Below are 23,076 nucleotides of genomic sequence, written 5' to 3' on the forward strand. Positions count from 1 at the left end.
TCCCAACAGATTATGTTGGCCTGGGTGGAAGCATCCATGTTGTTTTAATTAAGTGTCCCATGTAATTCTAAGGTAAAGCCAGGGGCAATCATGAGGGCTCCCAGACATAATGTGAGAAATGAGTTCAGCCTTTTCTTGTGTGTGAGACAGAGTCTCACTCTGTCACCCAGGCCCCAGGCTGGAGTGCAGTGGCGCGATCTCGGCTCACTGCAGCCTCCACCTCCCGGGCTCAAGTGATTCTCCTGCCTCAGCCTCCCCAGGCTTTTTTTTTTTGTTTTTTTTTTCAGATAGAGTTTCGCTCTCATTGCCCAGGCTGGAGTGCAATGGCACGATCTCGGCTCACGACAATCTCTTCCTCCTGGGTTCAGGTGATTCTCCTGCCTCAACCTCCCAAGTAGCTGGGATTACAGGCATGCGCCACCACATCTGGCTAATTTTGTATTTTTAGTAGAGACGAGGTTTCTCCATGTTGGTCAGGCTGGTCTCGAACTCCCGACCTCAGGTGATCTGCCTGCCTTGGCCTCCCAGAGTGCTGGGATTACAGGCATGAGCCACCGCACCCGGCCCCCAGGCTTTGTTTTAAAGAGAGGTCACAGGGCCTGCTCTGCTTGGTTTTCATGAGAGCAGGGGAGTGGGGCCCATACTGCCTTTGCTGCAGCAGAAATTGCTGCCATCTCTGCCATGGAAGAGCACCTAAAGGCAGGAAAGTAGAGACTCACATGTTAGTCTTTAGGTGGAAGCTCACTCTTCCTGAAATTCTTCTGTAACAATGACAAAGGACAAGCAAGTGTGGCCTTTTCTGCACCTTTAAGGTACATCTGCCTATGGGTGCGGTGGTAGCAGGTGAAGGGGTTTTGCTGATGCTTTAAAAGGCGTATTCTCAAGTTACAGCTGTGATTTTCCAGATAATACCACCTGAGAAGGAGTCCCAAAGGAGGAACAAGAGGAAGAAATGGCTGGTTCTCGGGTGAATGTGCCCCAGCTCAGGGGTGATGCTCTCTTTTCATTCTTGAATGTCTTGGCTTTAGAACTTACAAAAATTTTACTTCTCTACCTCTCATGTTCCTACCTAGCCAGTTTGTTTTAGATACTTTTCCCCCCCTTTTCTTCTTATAAATATTACTTCTTACTATAGTAGTTAAGAGGCACTGAAAAATACTTCTCTTTTATATAATAGAGCCTTCTTTATTTTTTCTCTCCAGGCTTCTTACATACCATGACCAGTTCTCACCATCGAGTGTATGACCTGCAAGAATAAAAATGTTCTTTGTGACTGGGCACAGTGGCTCATGCCTGTAATCCCAGGACTTTGGGACGCTTAGGTGGGAGGATTGCTTGAGGCCAGGAGTTTGAGACCAGCCGGGGCAAGATGGCGAAACCCTGTATCTACTAAAAATCCAGAAAATTAACCAGGTATGGTGGCACGTTCCTGTGGTCCCAGCTACTTGGAAGGCTGAGGCAGAATCACCTGAACCCAGGAGGCGAGGTTGCAGTGAGCCGGGATCATGCCACTCAACTGCACTCCAGCCTGGGCGATAGAATGAGACTCTGTCCCAAAAATAAATAAATAAATAAAGTTCTCTTTGTGTCACATCAATGTGGAAAGGTGTAGATACCTAAGATCTCTCTTAGGGATGGTGTAGGATCCTCAGATATTAGTGAAGGGGGAATGTGTATTGTTTAGGTTCCATCTGGATGTTCCGTCAACTCTATGCAGAAACAGGATTTTTAAAATGCACATTTAAAGAGGATGGCACTAATTGCCCAGAATAAGAAGGTTCTGGAAAAGAGAATAGTTAGATAAGACTAGCTCTCTAAAATGCTGAGGAAAGACTATTCAAATACATTATTAGAAGTTATAAAACCTGGGAGATATCTGTAGCTTGAACTTTGCATAAAGGTGTTTCTTTATGCTTAGATTCAGGTTATAATTTACTTTTTGTTGCCAATAATATCATAGCTCTGATGATGTGTCCACCCATGTGTGTTGATACTGCACATCAGTTTGTTGTGTTGTAGTTCATGTTAATTTCTTCTTTTTTTTTTTTTCAAGACAGAGTCTCGCTCTGTCGCCCAGGTTTGAGTGCAGTGGCGCAATCTCAGCTCACTGCAACCTCTGCCTCCCGCATTCAAGCAATTCTCCTGCCTCTGCCTCCCGAGTAGCTGGGATTACAGGCGCATGCCACCATGCCCAGCTAATTTTTTGTATTTTTAGTAGAGATGGGGTTTCACTGTGTTAGCCGGGATGGCCTCGATCTCTTGACCTCGTGATCTGCCTGCCTTAGCCTCCCAAAGTGTTGGGATTACAGGTGTGAGCCACCACGCCCAGCCCGGTTTATGTGAATTTCAATCACTAGGTTAAGGCTGTCTGTGACAGATTTTTCTAAATTATAAAGTTAATTATTTTTATCTTTATTATGCATAAGTACCTTGGGAGATTTACTGACTGATATACATAAACCATCACATTTAATCTGCAAACTCCCCTTTCTTTCTAGATTCTATTTGCTTAAAGCTTGCGTTGGAAAATGAAGGCTCATTTTCGTTTACTAGTCAGATAAACTGGGGCTCAACCACTTGCTCTGTTTGACAAAATATTCTTGATTTGGACGCATTGGTATCACTGGCTAGCTTGTTAGATATTCAGAAACTCAGGCTTCACCTGAGATCACCTGAATCAGATTGCGTTTTAACAGGATCTGTAGTTCATTGTTATGTACATTAAAATTTGACAGATACCTTCTAAACCATCATGACTTCTCTGTATCAGTAATATTTACAACTTACTCTGTAATCTGCAGACATAAAACTCAAAACTGTATATGCCTGTGTTGATGCCCTTATTTTTAGACTGATTATTTAGAAAAGTATCTACATTGGTTTTGTGGATTCTGTTTTCCTTTTAGTTTGTAGCCCAGGCAGGAGTGCAGTGTCATGATCTCGGCTCACTGTAACCTTTGCCTCCCAAGTTCAAGCGATTCTCCTCCCTCAGCCTCCTGAGTAACTGGGATTACAGGCATGCACCACCACACCCAGCTAATTTTTGTATTTCTAGTAGAAACAGCGTTTCACCATGTTGGCCAGGCTGGTCTCGAATTCCTGACCTCAGGTGATCTGCCTGCCTCGGCCTGCCAAAGTGATGGGATTACAGGCGTGAGCCACCGAACCTGGCCACGTGGATTCTATTTTCTTTCCTCAGTGTTAGAGAATACATCAGAGAATATTTTTGTTAAAAATACCCATTGAATAATTCCAGTAACTGATATAAGTCACAGCAATTCTCTTTTCATATGGAGTCAAGAACTGCCCATTCACAGTTGGTCTTATGTTTTGTTCTGTTTTGTTTTTCAGGAGCTGTTGACATTTAGGGATGTGACCATAGAATTCTCTTTGGAGGAGTGGGAGTTTCTGAAACCTGCTCAGCAGAATTTGTACAGGAAAGTGATGCTAGAGAACTACAGAAACCTGGTCTCTCTGGGTGAGAAGAACTTCAATACACAATTCCTATTTCACACTAAAGATTTTACTTTCTTCCTCTGTAGAACGTTTGGTGGGGATTTCTGCTTTATGTAAACGAATTTTAGATCTCTGCTTTCAAGGAAAACTTGGGGATTTGTTGGGATAGAGAAGAAAATTTCCAAGAAGTTTTATGTTTACATTAACTTTCTTCTGCCTTGAGGTGATGGGCATTTTTCACTCTAGTTTAGTGGTAATTCTTTTTGTTTGTTTTTATTTTTTTTTTTGAGACAGAGTCTAGCTCTGTTGCCCAAGCTTCAGTGCAGTGGTACAGTCCAGCTCACTGCAGCCTCCACGTCCTGGGTTCAAGTGATTCTCCTGTTTTAGCCTCCTGAGTATCTGGGACTACAGGTACCCACCACCACACCCAGCTAATTTTTGTATTTTTAGTAAAGAGGAGGTTTTACTATGTTGGCCAGGCTGGTCTCAAACTCCTGACCTCAAGTGATCCACCCTCCTTGACCTCCCAAAGTGTTGGGATTACTAGTGTGAACTACCATACCCAGCCTTTAGTGGTAATTCTTGGAATTCCATTATAAAAATTCCTTTATAAAATATTATTGACCAGACCTTAAAATCCAACTTCTACCACCAATTTTTGATTAAGTAGTATTGGGTAGGGAAGCTGAAGACCCAAAAATATAAAATATTCTAAACTTTCTGTTTAGAAATATTATTTTGTTATTAATTTTCTTTTCTTTTTTTTTTTTTTTGAGATGGAGTCTCACTCTGTTGCCAGGCTGGAGTGCAGTGGCGTGATCTCGGCTCACTGCAATCTCTGCCTCCTGGGTTCAAGCGATTCTCCTCCCTCAACCTCCCAAGTAGCTGGGATTACAGGCACGTGCCACCACACTTTGCTAGTTTTTGTATTTTTATAGAGATGGGGTTTTACCATGTTGGCCAGGATGGTCTCGATCTCCTGACCTCATGATCTGCCCGCTTTGGCCTCCCAAAATGTTGGGATTACAGGTGTGAGCCAACGCACCTGGCCTTATTATTAATTTTCTAGAATCATCTATAATATTCTGTCTTCTCTACAGAGCACAACACTAGCTTGGTAATTGGAGAATCCCAGCAAGCATCACATTACTTTTTTCTAATAAAACAGGTCTGACTGTTTCTAAGCCAGAACTGATTAGCTGTCTGGAGCAAAGACAGGAGCCCTGGAATGTGAAGAGGCATGAGACCATAGCTAAACCCTCAGGTAGGTTGAATGAATGAAACACATGCCACAGGTGAAAGCTCTAAAGGCCAAGGGGGAAGACGGGCTTCAAACGTTATTTGAGAAGTTCTGCTTCAATGGTGGTGATTTTGAGGAGCATGGTTGTTTTTTCTTGCTCTCACATAGAGGCATCTTCTGTCTAATGCTCCTAAATTCTCTAAAAAGTAACCTTCCTTTGAGGTTACAGTGAGAGCCAAAGTCCTCTTCATGGCTTATAACAGACTTTATTATCTGACTGCCCTTTCATTGTCTCAGGAGCCACAGGAATATATGTGTATTTTTGAGGAACTCTATGTTAAACTATTTTTTTCTTTTCTTTTGAGAGAGAGATTTTCGCTCTTGTTTCCCAGGCTGGAGTGCAATGGCACAATCTTGGCTCACCATGACCTCCGCCTCCTGGGTTCAAGTGATTCTCCTGCCTCAGCCTCCCAAGTAGCTGGGATTACGTGTGCCACCATGCCCAGCTAATTTTGTATTTTTAGTAGAGATGGGGTTTCTCCAAGTTGTTGAGGCTGGTCTTGAACTCCCGACCTCAGGTGATCCACCCACCTCGGCCTCCCAAAGTGGTGGAATTACGGGCATGAGCCACAACGCCTGGCCTTTAAACTATTTTTTTAAGATTTTTGTTTTGTTTTGGTTTGGTTTGGTTTGGGTTTTGGTTGTTGTTGTTTGCATTATGTCTGAAATGTGTGAGAGTATTAGTGTTAACCATATTTGGTTCCAAAATCCCAGTAACACCACAAAGAGATGTGGTCTGTTTTCTGCTTTATGATTTCTTATGGAAGTTTCTTTCTTTTTTTTTTAAATAAATTTTTTTGTTTGTTTGTTTTGCGACAGAGGTTCACTCTGTCACCCAGGCTGGAGTGCATGGCACCATCTTGGCTCACTGCAACCTCTGCCTTCTGGGTTCAAGCGACTCTCCCACCTAAGCCACCCAAGTAGCTGGGATTACAGGTGTGCACCACCATGCCCAGCTACCTTTGTATTTTAGTAGAGACAAGGTTTCACCATGTTGGCCAGGTTGGTCTAGAACTCCTGACCTCAGGTGATCCACCCGCCTCGGTCTCCCAAAGTGCTGGAATTACAGGCGTGAGCCACCGTGCCCAGCCCCTTACAGAATTTTCAAATGTGATTCTACAGAAATTCCTATTCAGTAATGTTTTTATAATGCTAAGCATCTCCCTAAATATAAGAAAATCTAATATTATTTTATTTCTACATTTTATATTTTTAGTGTGAACTAAAATTGGTAATTTAAACTTTATTTTCCCAGCGTCTTCAATTGTACTAGTTGAGATGTGTACACATATACACACAAATATACCCACACATATACGTGTGTGGACTGTGTGGTTACTTTCCACAAATTAAAAGTATATAACTATTTATTATGTAAAATGTAATGATATTGTATGTATAAACATTGTGAAATGATTAATACAGTTAATGAATGCATCCGTTACCTCACAGAGTTATTTGTTTTTTTTTTTTTCTTTTTTGAGACGCGTCTCACTCTGTCACACAGACTGGAGTGCAGTGGCGGGATCTCAGCTCACTGCAACCTCCACCTCCCAGGTTCAAGTGATTCTTGTGCCTCAGCCTCCCAAGTAGCTGGAATTATAGGCTGGTCTCAAACTCCTGGCCTCATGTGATCCACCCTCCTTGGCCTCCCAAAGTGCTGGAATTAGAGGCATGAGCCACCATGCAGCGTTTTCTTTTGTAGTGAGAACACTGAAGGTTTGCTGTCTTACTAAAATGTAAGCATATGGAGCACGTTCGTCCAACTCGTGTCCTGCTGGCTGCATGCAGCCCAGGATGGCTTTGAACGTGGCCAAACACAAATTTTTCTTAAAACATGAGAATTTTGAAAGCTAATCAGCTATGATTAGTGTTAGTGTATTTTATGCATGGCCCAGGACAATTCTTCTTCCAGTGTGGCCCAGGGAAGCCAAAAGACTGGTACCCCTGATATAGAGCATTATGATTAACTATAGCCATGATGCTATGCATTAGATCCCCAAAACTTACTCATTTCATGACTGGCAGTATGCACTCATTTGCCGGGGTCCAGCCCTAGCGTGTCCAAGGTAACCCAAAGGGGAGAGGCAAGGTGGCGAGAGACAATAAAGACACCAGACACAACATGCAAGAGGACACAGACAAGACTGCAGCCCAGCAAAGGGCTGACAGCCCCGAATGATTTTTTCTACAAGCTTATATAGTATCTTATAGAAAAATTGTCAATTAGTAGAGCATCAGGCGATTACATAATTATAGAACAATTGTCAATCAGCAGAGCATCAGGTGATTACATAATTATATATAGATTATTAGGATAGTCTCAGAAGTACATCAAGAACAGTTCTCTTCATAGATGGTCAGTTTGTTCTTCTTTCCTTGGTTACCCTTTTGGGGAATAAGCAAGCTTAATAGTTAACATAACAAAGTCTTATATTAGACTTAGTGGCTCTTGCGGTTACAGGTGCTCGAAGGGACTATTGTGTGGTCTTTGAGGAAATGGTCATAGGGACAATTATAGCAGCACAATTGGTTATAGGCTTAGAACTGGCACAGCAGTCTCTATTAAGTGCAAGGTTATACTTTAACATTGATTATATAACTATGTACAACAATTTTTCTTTTTTCTAAGTTTAGTATTTTACTTTTATTTTTGTTTAGGGCACCAAATTTAATATCCTTGTCGTCTTACTGTGTCCCACAAACTTAAATCTTTTTATAGAATTAACCTCCCATCTATCCACACCATTTTTTCACCATTTATATAATCCCCAGAATATGAAATAAGTTAGGAACTTAACCATGACAAATTTTGCATAGAATTTTTGCCTTTAGGGAAATACCATATTTCCTTTTTTCCCTTATGTGTTTCCATCACATACCCCCACTGGCCATTAACCCATATTGTAGGGACAGGCCCAGGGCCAAATTTTCCGAGGGTAATGTGGTAAGATTTTTCTTCTATCTTTCCAGCTCATGGGTATTGCCCCATTTTCCAAGATCTGGAGTGGGGGTGGGCAGTACTATTACCGAATGAGTAACACTCCCCAGACCTCACCGTGAATCCCCTCCAATAGTTATCTGCATATATATGATCAACCAAATGCAAAGCAAAATAGCATAGATTATTCCAGCGATACAGAAGAGCCCACCAGCGCCACCTGCTGCACAGGCCTTGGAAGTGGCCTTGCCAACATCCAGAGGGCTCTGAGCCTTGCTGGAGAGCAGCCTTATGCGATCAGGGTCTGGGCTGTCCCTCTCCTGCATGGCCTGCGCCACTCATTGAACATCTTCCCATTTTCCCTGCTTCCAGACTGGGTCAGCCAGCTTTGTACTCTCTGTTTCTATGAGTTCATCCTTTGTATATTACACATAGAGGTGGGATCGTGCATTATTTTTCTTTCTGTGTCTGGCTTATTTCACTTAGTATAATGTCTTCCAGGTCCATCCATGTCATTGAAATATTGGCAGCATTTCATGATTTTTTATGGCTGGATAATATTGTATTGTGTATATATGCCATATTTTCTTTTTTTTTTTTTTTTTTTTTTTGAGATGGAGTCTCGCTCTGTCACCCAGGCTGGAGTGCAGTGGCCAGATCTCAGCTCACTGCAAGCTCCGCCTCCCGGGTTCACGCCATTCTCCTGCCTCAGCCTCCGGAGTAGCTGGGACTACAGGCGCCCGCCACCTCGCCCGGCTAGTTTTTTGTATTTTTTTAGTAGAGATGGGGTTTCACCGTATTAGCCAGGATGGTCTCGATCTCCTGACCTCGTGATCCACCGGCCTCGGCCTCCCAAAGTGCTGGTATTACAGGTGTGAGCCACCGTGCTTGGCCTATTTTTATTTTTTAAAGAACATCCATACTGGTTTTCATAATGACTCTCCCAATTTACAACACACCAACAATGTACAAGATTGTTTTCATCACACACTTGTCAACGCTTGTTATCTCGTTTTAAAAATGTTTTTATGCTTAAAATTTCTTTCTTTTTTTTTTTTTTTTTTAACAGAGAAGGGGGTCTCACTGTGTTGCCAGGGCTGGCCTTGAACTCCTTTGCTCAAGCAGTCCTCTTACCTCAGATTCTCAAAATGCTGGGATTACAGGCATGAGCCACCATACCCAGCCCTATTCTTTTTGCATAATTTGTGGGATATGAGTGCAACCTTGTTACACAGATAGATTTCATGGTGGTAAAGTCAGTACTTTTAGGGTATCCATCACCCAGAAAATATACGTGTGGCTTGATAATAGCCATCCTAACAAATGTGAAGTGATATTTTATCATCATTTTGGTTCGCACCTGCCTGATGACTGGTGATGTTGAGGTCCTTTTCTCATACCTGTTCGCTCTTTGTCTTCACTGGAAAAATATCTATCCATTTAGTCTGTTTTTCAATTTAGTTCTTATTATCATTCTTATTATTGTTTTTGCCTTTGATTTGTATGAATTCCTTATATATTCTGGATATTAACTTCTTATCAGATGCATGGCTTGCAAATTTTTTTTTCATCCTGTAAGTTTCCTTGTTTTATTTTCTTTGCTGTGCAGAAAAATTTCAGTTTGATGCAGTCCCACTTATTTATGTTTGCTTTTGTTTCTGTGCTTTGGGTGTCATACCCCCAAAAATAACTGCGAAGAACAGTATCAAATAGGATTTTCCATGTTTGCTGGATTATATAGTAATTCCATTTTTAATTTTTTGAGAAACCTTCATAGTCTGTTTTTTACAGTAGCTGCATCATTTTTGCCTACCAGTGGCTCAAAAGGCCTCTCAATTCTCCATATCCGTAACAATTATTTTTGGGGGGTTGTTACATTTCTTAATGGCTCTCCTAATGGGTTTGAGGTAATATTTTACTGTGATTTTTACTTTGCATTGGTCTAAAATTTATTAATCTTGAGCATCCTTTCAAATGCTTATAAGCCATTTATGTATCTTCTTTGGAGAGATGCCAGTTCAATTGTTTGTCCATTTCTTAATCAAGCTACTCACTTTTTATTGTTGAGTTTTAGACATTGTTTATATATTGTGAAAATTAACTCCCATCAAATATGTGATTTTCAAATATTTCACCCATTTCTTAGGCAGCATTTTCACCCCACTAAATTTTTCCTTTGATGTGCAGAAATTTTGAAGTTTGATGTAGTCCCATTTCTCTATTATTTTTTCCTTATGCATTTGATTTCATATCTAAGAAAATGACATCAAATTCTTTGTCTTTTGTAACAAGAAATTAGTGCCAAGTCCAATGTCATATTTTCCCCCATATATTTATCTAGGAAGTTTATTATATTTTTATGTTCAAGTATTTAATCCATTTTAAATACTGTTTTTATATGGTGCATGTAACAGAAGGGCTCAACTTTATTTTTTTCATGTAAATACTCAGTTTTTCAGCATCATTTGTTAAAAAAACTATTTTCTTCCCCATTGTGTGGCCATAGCAATCTTATATAAGGCCATTGATTACGTACACACGTGCTTAATTTTGAGCTCTCTATTTTGTTTTATCATCCATTTATTTTTCTTTGTGTTAATACCACATTATTTGTATCTTTATAGCTTTGGTTAATGTGTTATAAAACCAGGAAGTGTAATACCTCTTTGTTGTTCTTTTAAAGGGTGTTTTGCTAGTTATACCTCCTAAAAGAATTTGAGAATCTTAAATATATTTCTGCAAAAAAAAACTACCATGAAGATCTTGATATTACATTGAATTTGTATGTGGCTGTGCATGTTGACATCTTAACAAAATGAAATTATCTGATCCTTGAGCAAGAATATATTTGAGTGGGTTTAATTTCCACATTTTTTGGATTTACAGTTTTACTTCTGCTTCTGATTTCTAGTTTCATTCCATTTTGGTCAGAAAACATACACTGTATGATTTCAGTCTCCTTAAATTTATTAAGACTTGTTATGCGTCCAAACAGAATGCTGTGTGTGTGATTGAGAATATTATGTCTTCTGCTGCTTTTAACTGGAATGTTCTGTATATGTCTCTTAGGTCTAATTGGTGTGTAACGTTTAAGTTTTTTATTTTCTTATTAATCTATCTGATTTTTTTATATTCATGATTGAGAATGAGGCCTTGAAGTCTATAATTATTGTGCTGCTGTGTATTTGTTTCTTAACTTCTGTCAATATTTGTTTTATATGTTTGAGAGTGCTAATGTTATACTTATATAACAGTTGTATGTGTTATAGATTCCTGGTAAATGGTCTTGAACTCCTGAGCTCAAGCGATCCACCCGCCTCAACTTCCCAAAGTGCTAGGGTTACAGGCGTGAGCCACCATGCCCGGCCTAGTTTGTATGATTAAGTTGCCGGCATGTAAAAAGCTTTCTTTGCATTTTCATCTATATTCTTCCTCCTTTATCTGAATGATAGCATAATTTATTCCTAATTCATAATCAGTATTTTATACCACATTTTGCAATATTTATATTGTTCCTCCAGTAAAAAATGTAAGTCTTTTCTCTGCTTTTGCAGGCTAGATTACAGCCTTACCATTTTGTGTATAAAGAAGAGCAACATATTAATAAATTTCTCTAGTATTATGTGCTTATTTCTTAAAAATTATTTTCTCAAAGCTTTTTATCAATAATTATAATGGGGTTTCTGTGAAACAGTGCTCTAACTGTATGCTCTTGATTCAAAAATGTGTACTTTTTATGGATAGCCAGTCATGGTTGAAAATTGTAGCTATCTAGAATGATTCTTCATCAGTAGTCCACTATGTTTATTCAGAATTTTATGGGTTATAGTTTAATTTTGCTTTGCAATTTTGTATTTATTTGTTACAATTTTTATAATAGGCCATTTCACATTCATAGTATTTTTTAGTTTTTATTCATATAATTTTGTATGACAGTATTCAGCTCTGTACATTTTAAGACAATGTGAGGCAAAAGTCAAATATGAATCAGCCATATGTTTATTGCCAATTTAATTATCTCTGTGTTTGACTGAATAAGTATCACCCCATTTTGTTTATGACTCTTATATTTATATTTTTGTTGGTCATCAATGGTGGTTTTATTCTGTTTAGGTGAGGAGTCATGAAAATCGTTGTAATTTCAACATCTATTCATTGGTGAATGTATGTTTTCTTTTTGTGAGAGAAACACTTGTGATTTGAAGGTAATTTTTGAAAAGCTTTATAACTCTGTATTTCTTTTAGGTGTAATTGTTTATTTTTAATTGTCCAAAATAGATAACATAAAATTTAGAATCTTAAATATTTTTAAGTTATACAGTTCTGTTATGTTGGGTATATTGACACTGTCATGCAGTATATCTCCACATGTTTTTGTCTTGGGAAACTTGAACTCAACATACATGAAACTACTCATTTTCCTCATTGACCCTTTACAAACACCTCTGTATTTTGTTGCTGAGTGTAACTACTTTAGATGTCTCATATAAATGGATTTATACAATATCTGTCTTTTTATGGCTGGCTTATTTTACTTAGCATCATGCCATCAGATCTATCTTTATTGTCGATGTTAGAAGATTTCCTCCTTTTTTTTTTGGACGGAGTCTCGCTCTATTGCCAGGCTGGAGTGCAGTGGTGCAATCTCGGCTCACTGCAACCTCTGCCTCCCGGGTTCAAGCGATTCCCCTGTCTCAGCCTCCCGAGTAGCTGAGACTACAGGCACGTGCCACCATGCCCAGCTAATTTTTTTTTTTTTTTTTTTGTATTTTAGTGGAGACGAGGTTTTACCATGTTGGCCAGGATTATATCGATCTCCTAACTTCGTGATCCACCCACCTGGGCCTCCCAAAATGCTGGGATTACAGGCGTGAGCTTACACGCCTGACCCGATTTTCTTCTTTTTAAAAGCTGAGTATTATTCCATTATTTGTATATTATAAATTTTATTTTTCCATTCATGTGGTGAGAGAAGTTTGGGTTTCTTTCACCTATTGGTTTTTGTGAATAATGCTACAATTAATATGGGTGTGCCAGTAACTATTTGACCATACATGAAAGATAATATCTGTGCTACATTCTTTTTCATTGGTCTAATTGTCTGCCTTTGTGCTAGTACTAAACTACATTTATTACTGTAGTTTTGTCGTGTGTTTTGAAATCAGGAAGTGTGATGCTTCCAACACCTTTCCTTATTTTAAAGATTATTTAGCTCTTCATGGTCTCTTGAGATTTTATTTGATTTAGGCATTGGTTTTTTATTCCTGCAAAAAATGAAATTGGGAATTTGAAGGGGATCACATTGAATCTGAACATTACTTTGGGTGCTGTAAAGATGTTGTACAGTGTTAATTCTTCCAGTCCTTGAACATGAGCATGCTTAAGACTGTGTTTAATTTCCATATATTTGTGGATTTTTTTCTATTACTAATTTTTAGTTTCATTCCATTTGGTCATAATAATAGTCTATAAGATTTCCATTTTTAACAGTTTGCTAGGCCAGGCGTGGTGGCTCACACGTGTAATCCCAGCACTTTGGGAGGCTGATGCAGGCAGATCACCTGAGGTCGGGAGTTCGAGACCAGCCTGACCAACATGGAGAAACCCCATCTCTACCAAAAGTACAAAATTAGCCAGATGTAGTGGCACATGCCTGTAATCCCAGCTACTCCGGAGGCTGAGGCAGGAGAATTGCTTGAACCTAATAGACGGAGGTTATGGTGAGCCAAGACCGTGCCATTGCACTCCAGCCTGGGCAACAAGAGTGAAACTCAGTCTCAAAATTAAAAAAAAAAAAGTTTGCTAAGAATTGCTTTGTCCCCTAACAAGTGATATATCCAAGAGAATGTGATGTGAGCTATGGAGAAGATTGTGTATTCTGCCGTTGTGTGGAGTGTTTGCTATATGTCCGTTAGGTGTAATTTTTAGAGTGCTTTGAAGTCCTCTTTTCTTATATTTAATATTCTACTTTGCTTTATAACTTATTACTGAAAGTGGGATGTTGAAATATCTTTTTTTTTTTTTTTTTTTTTTTTTTGAGACGAAGTCTCGCTCTGTCGCCCAGGCTGGAGTGCAGTGGCCGGATCTCAGCTCACTGCAAGCTCCGCCTCCCGGGTTTATGCCATTCTCTCGCCTCAGCATCCCGAGTAGCTGGGACTACAGGCGCCTGCCACCACGCCCGGCTAGTTTTTTGTATTTTTTTAGTAGAGACGGGGTTTCACCGTGTTAGCCAGGATGGTCTCGATCTCCTGACCTCGTGATCCGCCCGTCTCGGCCTCCCAAAGTGCTGGGATTACAGGCTTGAGCCACCGCGCCCGGCCTGAAATATCTTACTATTATTATATTGCTGTATATTTCTTCAATTTTGTTAATGTTTACTTTATATATTTGGGAACCTGATGATTATATATATGTTATAGTTTTCTAGTAAATTAATCCTTTTACTATTATTTAATGTCCTTCTTTGTCTCTTGTGAGAATTTTGACTAAAGTATATTTTATAACAGTGTTTGACCTAAAATGTATTTTGCCTTATATAATTTTGACCTAGTTTCTTCTGATTTGGTTAACATTCTAAGAGAATGACTTGTACCATCCTTCTTTTGGTCTATTGTCTTCTTCAGATTGAAAGTGAGTATCTTGTACAAAGAATGTAGTTGAATCTTGTTTTTATACCAGTTTATGTCTTTTGATTGGGAAGTTTATTCCATGAATATTTAATTTTCTGATAGAGAAGGGTTACCATTGCCATGTTATTGATTGTTTTGATTTTTGTTGCTGTTTTGTCCTTCTTTTTTTCCCTTTTTGTCTCATTTTTTCACGTTTCTTGGCTGCTTTTATGTCTTTCGAGAAATGACCATGTCCTTTGACCACTTTTTAATGAGATTATTTCTGTTTTTCTTGTAGATTTAAATTTCTTATAGATTGTGAACATTAGCCCCTTGTCAGATGCGTAGTCTACAAATACTTTCTCCCAGTAGGTTGTCTGTTAGTCTATTCATAGCTTGTCATTTTTGATTGTGCTTATTTGGATCTTTTTTTTTTTCTTTGTTAACTTAGCTAGTGATCTAGTGATCTTGTTTATCTTTTAGAAAAACTTATTTTATTGATTATTTGAATGATTTTCTTGGTTTCAATTTTTTTTGTTCTGCTCTGATTTGAATTATTTCTTTTCTTCTTCTAGCTTTGGATTTACTTTGTTGTTTTTCTGATTTCTTTATGCAAGGTATCAGGTTGTTAACTTGAGATCTTTCTATCTTCTTGATATAAAAGTTTAGCACTATAAACCCTCCTAACACTGCTTTTGCCACATTCCAAGGTTTTGTTACATTTTGTCACTTTTTTTTTTTTGAGACGGAGTCTCACTCTATCACCCAGGCTGGAGTGCAGTGGCGCTATTTCCCACTCACTGCAACCTCTGCCTCCTGGGTTCAAGTGATTCTCCTGCCTCACTCTCCCAGGTAGCTGGGATTACAGGCACCTGCTACCACGCCCAGCTAATTTCTTGTATTTTTAGTAGAGATGGGGTTTCACTATGTTGGCCAGGCTGGTCTTGAACCCCTGATCTCGTGATCCACCCGCCTCGGCCTCCCAAAGTGCTGGGATTACAGGTGTGAGCCACCGCACCCCGCCTCGTCACCATTTTTATTTGTTTCAAATAAGTTTCTGATTTCTGCCTTAATTTCATTGTTTCCCCAAAAGTCATTCCGGAATAAGTTGTTTTGTTTTCTGTATTTGTGTAGTTTTGAGGGTTCCTCTTGCTATTGAGTTTTGAGTTTATTTCACTCTGTTTCAAGGAGATAATTTCAATTTTTCTGGATTTTTGAAATTTGTTTTATGACTGAGCATGTGGTCAATCTTGAAGTATGTTCTGTGTGCAGATGAGAATGTATGTATGTGTTCATTAGATGAATTATTCTGTAGATGTCTATGAGGTCCAGTTGGTCAAGTGCTGAGTTTAAGTCCAGAATTTCTTTGTTAGTTTTCTGCCTTGATGATCTGTAATGCTATCTGTAAGGTGTTGTCTTCCACGATGGCTGGCTAAGTCTTTTTTTTAGGTCCAGTAATAATTGCTTTATAAACCTGGGTGTGCCAATGTTGGGTACATACCTATTTAGGATAGTTAAATATTATTGATTTATCTATTTATTTATTAATCCTTTGTTAGTATGTAATGTGTTTGTCTTTTTTACTATTGTTGGTTTAAAATCTGTTTTGTTAATACAAGAATAGTGACCACTGCATTTTTTTCTTTGTTGGTTTTTTTTCCCATTTGTGTGATAGATGTTACTTTTTCCCATTACTTTGAGTTTATGGGTGTTGTTATACGTGAGATGAGTTTTTTAAAGCCAGCAGAAGGTTAAGTCTTGTTTTTTTTAAGTCTGACTTGCCACTTTGTGTCATTTTTTTTTTAATTTTTAGAATTTTTAAGTTTTTCTTTTGAGACAGAGTCTCACTCTGTCACCCAGGGTGGAGTGCAGGCATGATCTCAGCTTCCTGAAACCTCTGCCTCCCGGTTTCAAGTGATTCTCCTGCCTCAGCCTCCCGAGTAGCTGGGACTACAGGCACGTGCCACCACTACGGGCTCATTTTTGTATTTTTAGTAGAGACGGGGTTTCGCCATGTTGGCCAGGCTGGTCTCAAACTCCTGACCTCAGGTGATTCACCTGTCTCAGCCTCCCAAAGTGCTGGGATTACAGGCACGAGCCACCATGCCTGGCCACCACTTCGTGTCTTTTAAGTGGAGCATTTAGACTGCTGTGTTCAAGGTTAATATTGATATCTTAGTTTTTGTTCGCTTCATGTGCTCTGTAGTCTTGATTGTGCAGTTGCTTTGTAGGGTCTGTGGGCTGTGTACTTGTGTGTGTTTTTGTGGTAGTAGGTATCATTCTTCCATTTCCATGTTTAGAACACCCTTAAGCACCTTGTGATGCCAGTTGAGTGGTAGTTAATTCACTTAGTGATTGCTTGTGAATTCTTTGCTTATGAAACTTAATTTGCTGGAACATAAAATTCTTGACTGGAATTTCTTTCTTTTTTAAAATCTTTTTGTTGTTGTTGTTGTTGTTGAAATGGAGTCTCACTCTGTGGCCCAGCCTGGAGTGCAGTGGTGCAATCTCAGCTCACTACAACCTCCACCTCTGGGGCTCAAGCAATTCTCATGCCTCAGCCTCCACAGTAGCTGGGACCTACAGGTGAGCGCTACCATACCTGGCTGATTTTTTATATTTAATAGAGGCAGGCAGCTCACTTTTTGTGTTTAATAGAGGCAGGCTTTCACCATGTTCCCCAGAGTGGTTTCAAACTCCTGAGCTCAGGTTATCCACCCACCTTGGCCTCCCAAATTGCTGGGATTACAAGCATGAGCCACTGCACCCGGCCTCTTTCTTTAAAAATATTAAAAACAGACCCCCCAATATCTTCCAGATTGTAAAGTTTCTGTGAGGAAGTCCACTGTTTGATAGAATTCATTTTTTAGGTAATATGACCCTTTTCTCTAGTTGCCTTTTATTTTTTTATTTCATGTTGACCTTGGAAAGTCTGAATACTATGTGTATAGTATTCAGATACTATACTTTACTTAGGGATGGTTGTCTTGTATAGTATCTCAAAGGAGTTCCTTGAATTTCATGTATCTTTATGTCAACCTGTCTAGCAAGATGGGAAAATATTTCATAGATTATATCCTTAAGTATGTTTTCCAAGTTGGTTGGTTTTTTTTCCTTCTCTCTCAGGAATACTAATGAGTCATAAGTTTGACCCCTTTACATAATTCTGTATTTCTCAGAAGCTTTGCTTGTTTGTAGTGAATTCTTTTTTCTTCACTGTCTTCTGACTGGGTTGATATAAAGAAGCAGTCTCTGAGCTCTGAAATACTTTCATCTGCTTAATCTATTCTGTTTTTGAGGCTTTCCATTGTATTTTGAAAGTCCTGTAGTAAAATTTACAATTTTTAAAGTTGTGTTTGGTTCTTTCAAAGGAACTAATGAGATCCTGTTGAGGTTATGAAACACTCTGGCTTTCTGTATTGCCAGCGTTCTTTTGCTGTCTCATCTGAGGGAGCTGGTGCTTCTTTTGCTTTTGAATTTTCTGTGATTTGGATGGGGCTTGAAAATTTTTTTTAATTCTTTTTTTTCCTTGAGGGTTTGGCTGTGGTGTATGTTGTGTGTAATCAGTTGGTGTCATTTAAGGTTGTTTTCAGAGGCAGAGTCTCTGTCTAGGTCCTGGGTTGTAGATAAGTTCCTGCGGTGGATTTCATAGAGTGCTTCGTGTTGAAGCAATAGATTCTTGTTTGTGGTGGAATTCAGGCTTCAGTCCAAGTACATGGCACTTAAGAGTGTTCTGGGGAGGGAAGATCGTGTGCGAGAAATTGTTTTCTCTCCAAATTTATTTTGGAGCCTTGGTGATATTCCCTTCAACTGCTGGCACTGCACCCATTTCCTTTGCTTCAAGGAGGGTTTTGGTGGTCTGTGCTCCCCCCTCCCTTAGGGACAGTTCACACTTTTAGGTCACCAGGAGACCCGTATTTATATCAGGGGTCCTGCTGTTCTCCTTTGCTTGCAAAAGTAAGGGTGGGTTTTGGAATGTTCCTGTGAGTCGTTTGGTGATGCAGCGGCTTGAGGATGGAAAATCACCAGGCAGGGCAATTGCACCATGGGTTTGCAACCAGTATTGCACCTACAGCCCAGGATTTTTGGTCCAGCAGATGGCTGTGGGGCCCACCCAGTTTGTGGTCCCTCAACTCAGCAGGTCTGTCTCCAGTGTCTTCCCTGGGAGCAGGCTGAATTGGTAAGGTTTGTCCCAAGCCATCTGCATTGAAATGGCTGAGCTCTTCCAGATGTTCTAGGCTGCTAGGCTTCCTGGGATAGAAGCCATGGCTGGTCATCTGGACACACCCTTCCCAGTTTATTCATGTGAATGAAGGGGAACCCAGCTCCCATGCTGGCTCATGTTCCCATGTCACACTCTTCTCTGTGTGCTGACAGTGTGGGCTTCTACCCCACTTCAGCTCAGACCACATACATCAGCTGAATATTATTAGTCGGTGTGTGGAAGACCTGGGCAGCTGGCACTGGGCCCATGGATTTGTCCTCTGGCCCTTTGGGGTCAAGCACCATCTGTGATGTAAGTGGATGCTGTGCTGTGGGCACCCTTCTGCAGGAGCAGCCAGGTAAGTCATCTTGGAAGATGCCAGCAGGCAAGGTGGTGCATGGATCAGATTCACCTCAGTCCCATGATAGCTACAACCCTGCTCCCTCTCATCCTGGCAGACAGCAGAGATGGATCCCCTCAGTGCAAGATGCAGAGCCTCGGAGGATGGGCACCTATGGTCAGCTACAGCTGCACAGCACAGTGAAAACTTCAGATTTCCACCAGAGTTTAAGCTGTGCCTCTGCCTATTCTCCAGGTGGCTCCCCCTGCCAGTTCACAGACGTATAGGGATCATATCAGATTCTATAATCAGGAGCTCAGGCTAGATTTAGCTGGGAAATGCCTTTCAAGGAGAAGGAACCAAAGTGAGAATCTCAGAGGTCCGTGGCTAGACTGTGTTGCCATGGGGTTTCTTCACATATCCCTTCCTTAAGTCTGGTCTGGATCTAGGAGCCAGTCCTGGTGCCCAGTGACTTTGAGCAAGCTTTCCATCTTCCTCTTCAGCCACAGTGTCTGCATTTCTTCTGAATTAAGCTTTCTCTCAAAAGATCTGTTTAAAGTGTGATGTTTTACTCAACATTTTGTTTTCTCTCCTTGGAGTGAGTGTTTCCCAGCTGCATCTAGTAAGTCATCCTGTCCTTTTCTTAATTTTCTATGTTAGCTTTGTAAAGTATGTGTATCTGACTCTGAAAATAACAAGTGGGATATTTTGTTAATTTTATATTTCAGCTGTGTCTTCTCATTACACTGAAGACTTTTTGCCAGAACAGGGCATGAAAGATTCATTCCAAAAGGTGATACTGAGAGGATATGGAAGCTGTGGACTTGAGGATTTACACTTACGGAAAGATGGGGAAAATGTGGGTGAGTGTAAGGATCCAAAAGAAATTTATAATGGACTTAACCAGTGTTTGTCAACTCTACCTAGCAAAATTTTCCCATATAATAAATGTGTGAAAGTCTTTAGTAAATCATCAAGTCTAAATAGACAAAGCATAAGACATACTACAGAGAAACTTTTCAAATGTATACACTGTGGTAAAGTCTTTAAATCTCACTCAGGCCTTTCTTATCATAAGATAATTCATACTGAAGAGAAACTCTACATATGTGAGGAATGTGGCAAAACCTTTAAGTGGTTCTCATACCTTACTAAACATAAGAGGATTCACACTGGAGAGAAATCATACAAATGTGAAGAATGTGGCAAAGCTTTTAACTGGTGCTCGACCCTTACTAAACATAAGAGAATCCACACTGGTGAGAAACCCTACAAATGTGAAGAATGTGGAAAAGCCTTTCACTGGTGTTCACCCTTTGTTAGGCATAAGAAAATTCATACTGGAGAAAAACCCTATACATGTGAAGAATGTGGCAGAGGGTTTAACCGGCACTCACATCTCACCAAACATAAGACAATTCACACTGGAAAGAAACCCTACAAATGTAAAGAATGTGAGAAAGCCTTCAACCACTGCTCCCTACTTACTATACATGAGAGAACCCATACGGGAGAGAAACCCTATAAATGTGAAGAATGTGGCAAAGCTTTTAACTCATCAGCAATTCTTACTGAACATAAGGTAATTCATAGTGGAGAGAAACCCTACAAATGTGAAAAATGCGACAAGGTCTTTAAGAGGTTATCATACCTTACTAAACACAAGAGAATTCACACTGGAGAGAAACCCTACAAATGTGAAGAATGTGGCAAAGCTTTTAACTGGTCCTCAATCCTTACTGAACATAAGAGAATTCATACTGGAGAGAAACCCTACAACTGTGAAGAATGTGGCAAAGCCTTTAATCGGTGCTCACACCTTACTAGACACAAGAAAATTCATACTGCCATCAAGCGCTATAAATGTGAAGAATGTGGCAAAGCTTTTAAACGATGCTCACATCTTAATGAACATAAGAGAGTTCAAAGAAGAGAGAAATCCTGCAAGTATAAAAAATGTGGGGAAGCTTTTACTCACTGCTCAAACCTTACTACGTAAGAATTTTTACTATCGAGAAATCCTACAAATGTAAGGAATGTGGCAAAGTCCTTAAATCTTGCTCAAGCCATTGAAATCACAAGATAATTCATACTGGAGAGAAACACTACAAATGTGAAGAATATGGGAAAGTCTTCAACCATTGCTCACACTTTATTGCACATAAGAAAATTCACACTGAGAAAAATTCTGATTTTAAAGAATGTGGCAAAGTGTTTAATAACTGCTATGAGCTTACTCATGAGAGGTTTTATGCTAGATAAAAGCAATAAAAGTGTAATGATACACATTACATTTATCTGTGGAAAGATGTCACCAAATAAAAGCCTTAGAGTGCACAAGGTGTAATGATAGTGATACATTACATCTGTACGTGGAAAGACTTCAAAAATATAAGCCTTAGAGTAACACAGGAGTTTTTACCCTGAAGAAAAACATTACAGATATAAAGATTGGTGCAATACTTTTACTTATGTTACAGATTTTGTTGTACATGGGAGAATTTATGCTGAAGGGTAACCCTCTAACAGTTGCTCAAATTGTATTCAATTTTAGAGAATTTATATTGGAAAGAAACCCTACAACTGTAATGAATATGAAAAAAATTGTTTTAAAAGTACACCTTAGAAAATGCTAGAGAGTTTATATGAAAGCATTTAACAGATGCAATAAATATAAAAAATTAATCAAAAATCAAGTCTGAATGAACATCAGAAGATTTGCAGTAGAAACCACTAAGACACTAACACTTTCAATGTTATTCCAAATCAGGGTATTGATTACAAAGCATAATTCAAAGTTAACATATTTTAATTAGGCTAAACAGGAATAAGAGAGTAATATTTTGGAACTTACAATTATATTCAAAGTACACTGTTTTTTGCATGGAGAGAGTTTTAGATTTTTACAAAGGCAAATTTCGATGTAATTCAACTCTCAAATTACTTGATGCTGTGTCTTTATTCCCAATGTCTATGGGAAAGCATGTGGTCAGTTTCTGCTGCTCGGAGCTTTGAGAGGTTCTATGTTAGGATATCATTTATATAGTTTTCAACAGAAGATTGAGGACACTGAAATGTGAGGTGTGTGAAGAAAGTCTACACAGAGAAGCTTTTGTGGTTGACTTATAAAACTTGCAAGTGCTGCATGAGATAGATGTTCAGAGTAATAGTCTTGTGCAGTATTCAAATTTTAGTAAATTGTTTTACCGATTGTATATTAATATAGTGGATTTTGTAATGCTTTTCTTAGACTGTGTGAACTTCATTTGTTTTAATAAAACAAAATTGTTTTAATGTGTTAAGACACTTGTGCATTGAATTAGGTGTTATCCTGCCACCAACATTAGCCTATTTTACCTTACTCAAGTTTTCAGGTAACAGACAGTAACAACATACTGTTCAGTAATATGGTGGAATGGCGTCTCTAGTGATTCTTATCCTTAGTGACTTTAAACTTCAAATACGTTGGAGAATACTGTTTCCATAGGTTACATTTTTATTATTTTTCTTCTAACTCTAGAGTCATTAAGATGGTTATTATGAAAATTACACAGGCATATAATCAAAAGCCATATATTTCTGAATCTTAAATGAGTATGTAGAAGATGTTATCTTACCTTTTTCTTTGAGCATGCAACCTCTATGGCCTTCCCAACACACATAGACTCTAAGTTTTCACTTACATGAAAATTTAATATACAAATGTGTTACTCTAAAGATAAAATGTAAGAGGATTATGAAGCAATTGTATTTGAATGTGGATGTGTACCTATTTTGAGAAGAAAGAAAATGTGTTAGAACAAATTGGTAATTTTTGAAGTGTTGATAAGTTACTACCAGACTAAAAACCTCAAAGAATTTCAAAGCAAATGTGTTTCCCATTTGTATTGAATTCATTTTTCCAAAATCTTATGGTTCCTAGTTCAGAATCTCCTTATGTAAGTCCAGGTTTTACTTGCCTGATATTGATACTAGACTTAATGCATCAAAATTTAGGAAGTATTCTTTATATAATCTGCTCCAGAATTATTGGAATAATTTTTACAACATTTAATGGTGCTTACAAAACAATTTAAACTGTAATTCCATAGTAAGTGTATTGTAACATTTTATTTAGTACATTTTTTTTTTCAGTGGGAGAACTCTAAGCCAATTTTTCCTTTGTTCTTTTAACTTTTATAATTAACATTGTTGAGTTTATTGATCTTATTGTGTTAATTTCTTTAG

At 38.9% G+C, this 23,076-nt stretch overlaps 1 protein-coding gene across 4 annotated transcripts in view; it reads left to right on the forward strand.

Moving 5' to 3' along the window:
• The window catches only part of ZNF682 (zinc finger protein 682), a 32,493-nt gene extending 10,342 nt beyond the window's left edge, over nucleotides 1-22,151 (forward strand). For 2 of the 4 annotated variants that reach the window (XM_030912877.1, XM_030912878.1), the window contains 3 exons: nucleotides 3,352-3,478; nucleotides 4,625-4,720; nucleotides 19,578-22,151. In XM_030912877.1, the coding sequence (XP_030768737.1) occupies nucleotides 3,352-3,478; nucleotides 4,625-4,720; nucleotides 19,578-20,848 (1,494 nt within the window). In that variant the 3' untranslated portion in view covers nucleotides 20,849-22,151. Of the gene's footprint in view, nucleotides 1-1,378; nucleotides 1,414-3,351; nucleotides 3,479-4,624; nucleotides 4,721-11,810; nucleotides 11,903-19,577 lie in introns of those variants that run through there. The other 2 variants (XM_030912879.1, XM_030912880.1) reach the window with 2 other exon arrangements.
• The last annotated feature ends 925 nt before the right edge of the window (nucleotides 22,152-23,076 follow it).

This window comes from Rhinopithecus roxellana, chromosome 12 (assembly GCF_007565055.1).
Source record: "Rhinopithecus roxellana isolate Shanxi Qingling chromosome 12, ASM756505v1, whole genome shotgun sequence".
NCBI classification, from domain to species: domain Eukaryota; kingdom Metazoa; phylum Chordata; class Mammalia; order Primates; family Cercopithecidae; genus Rhinopithecus; species Rhinopithecus roxellana.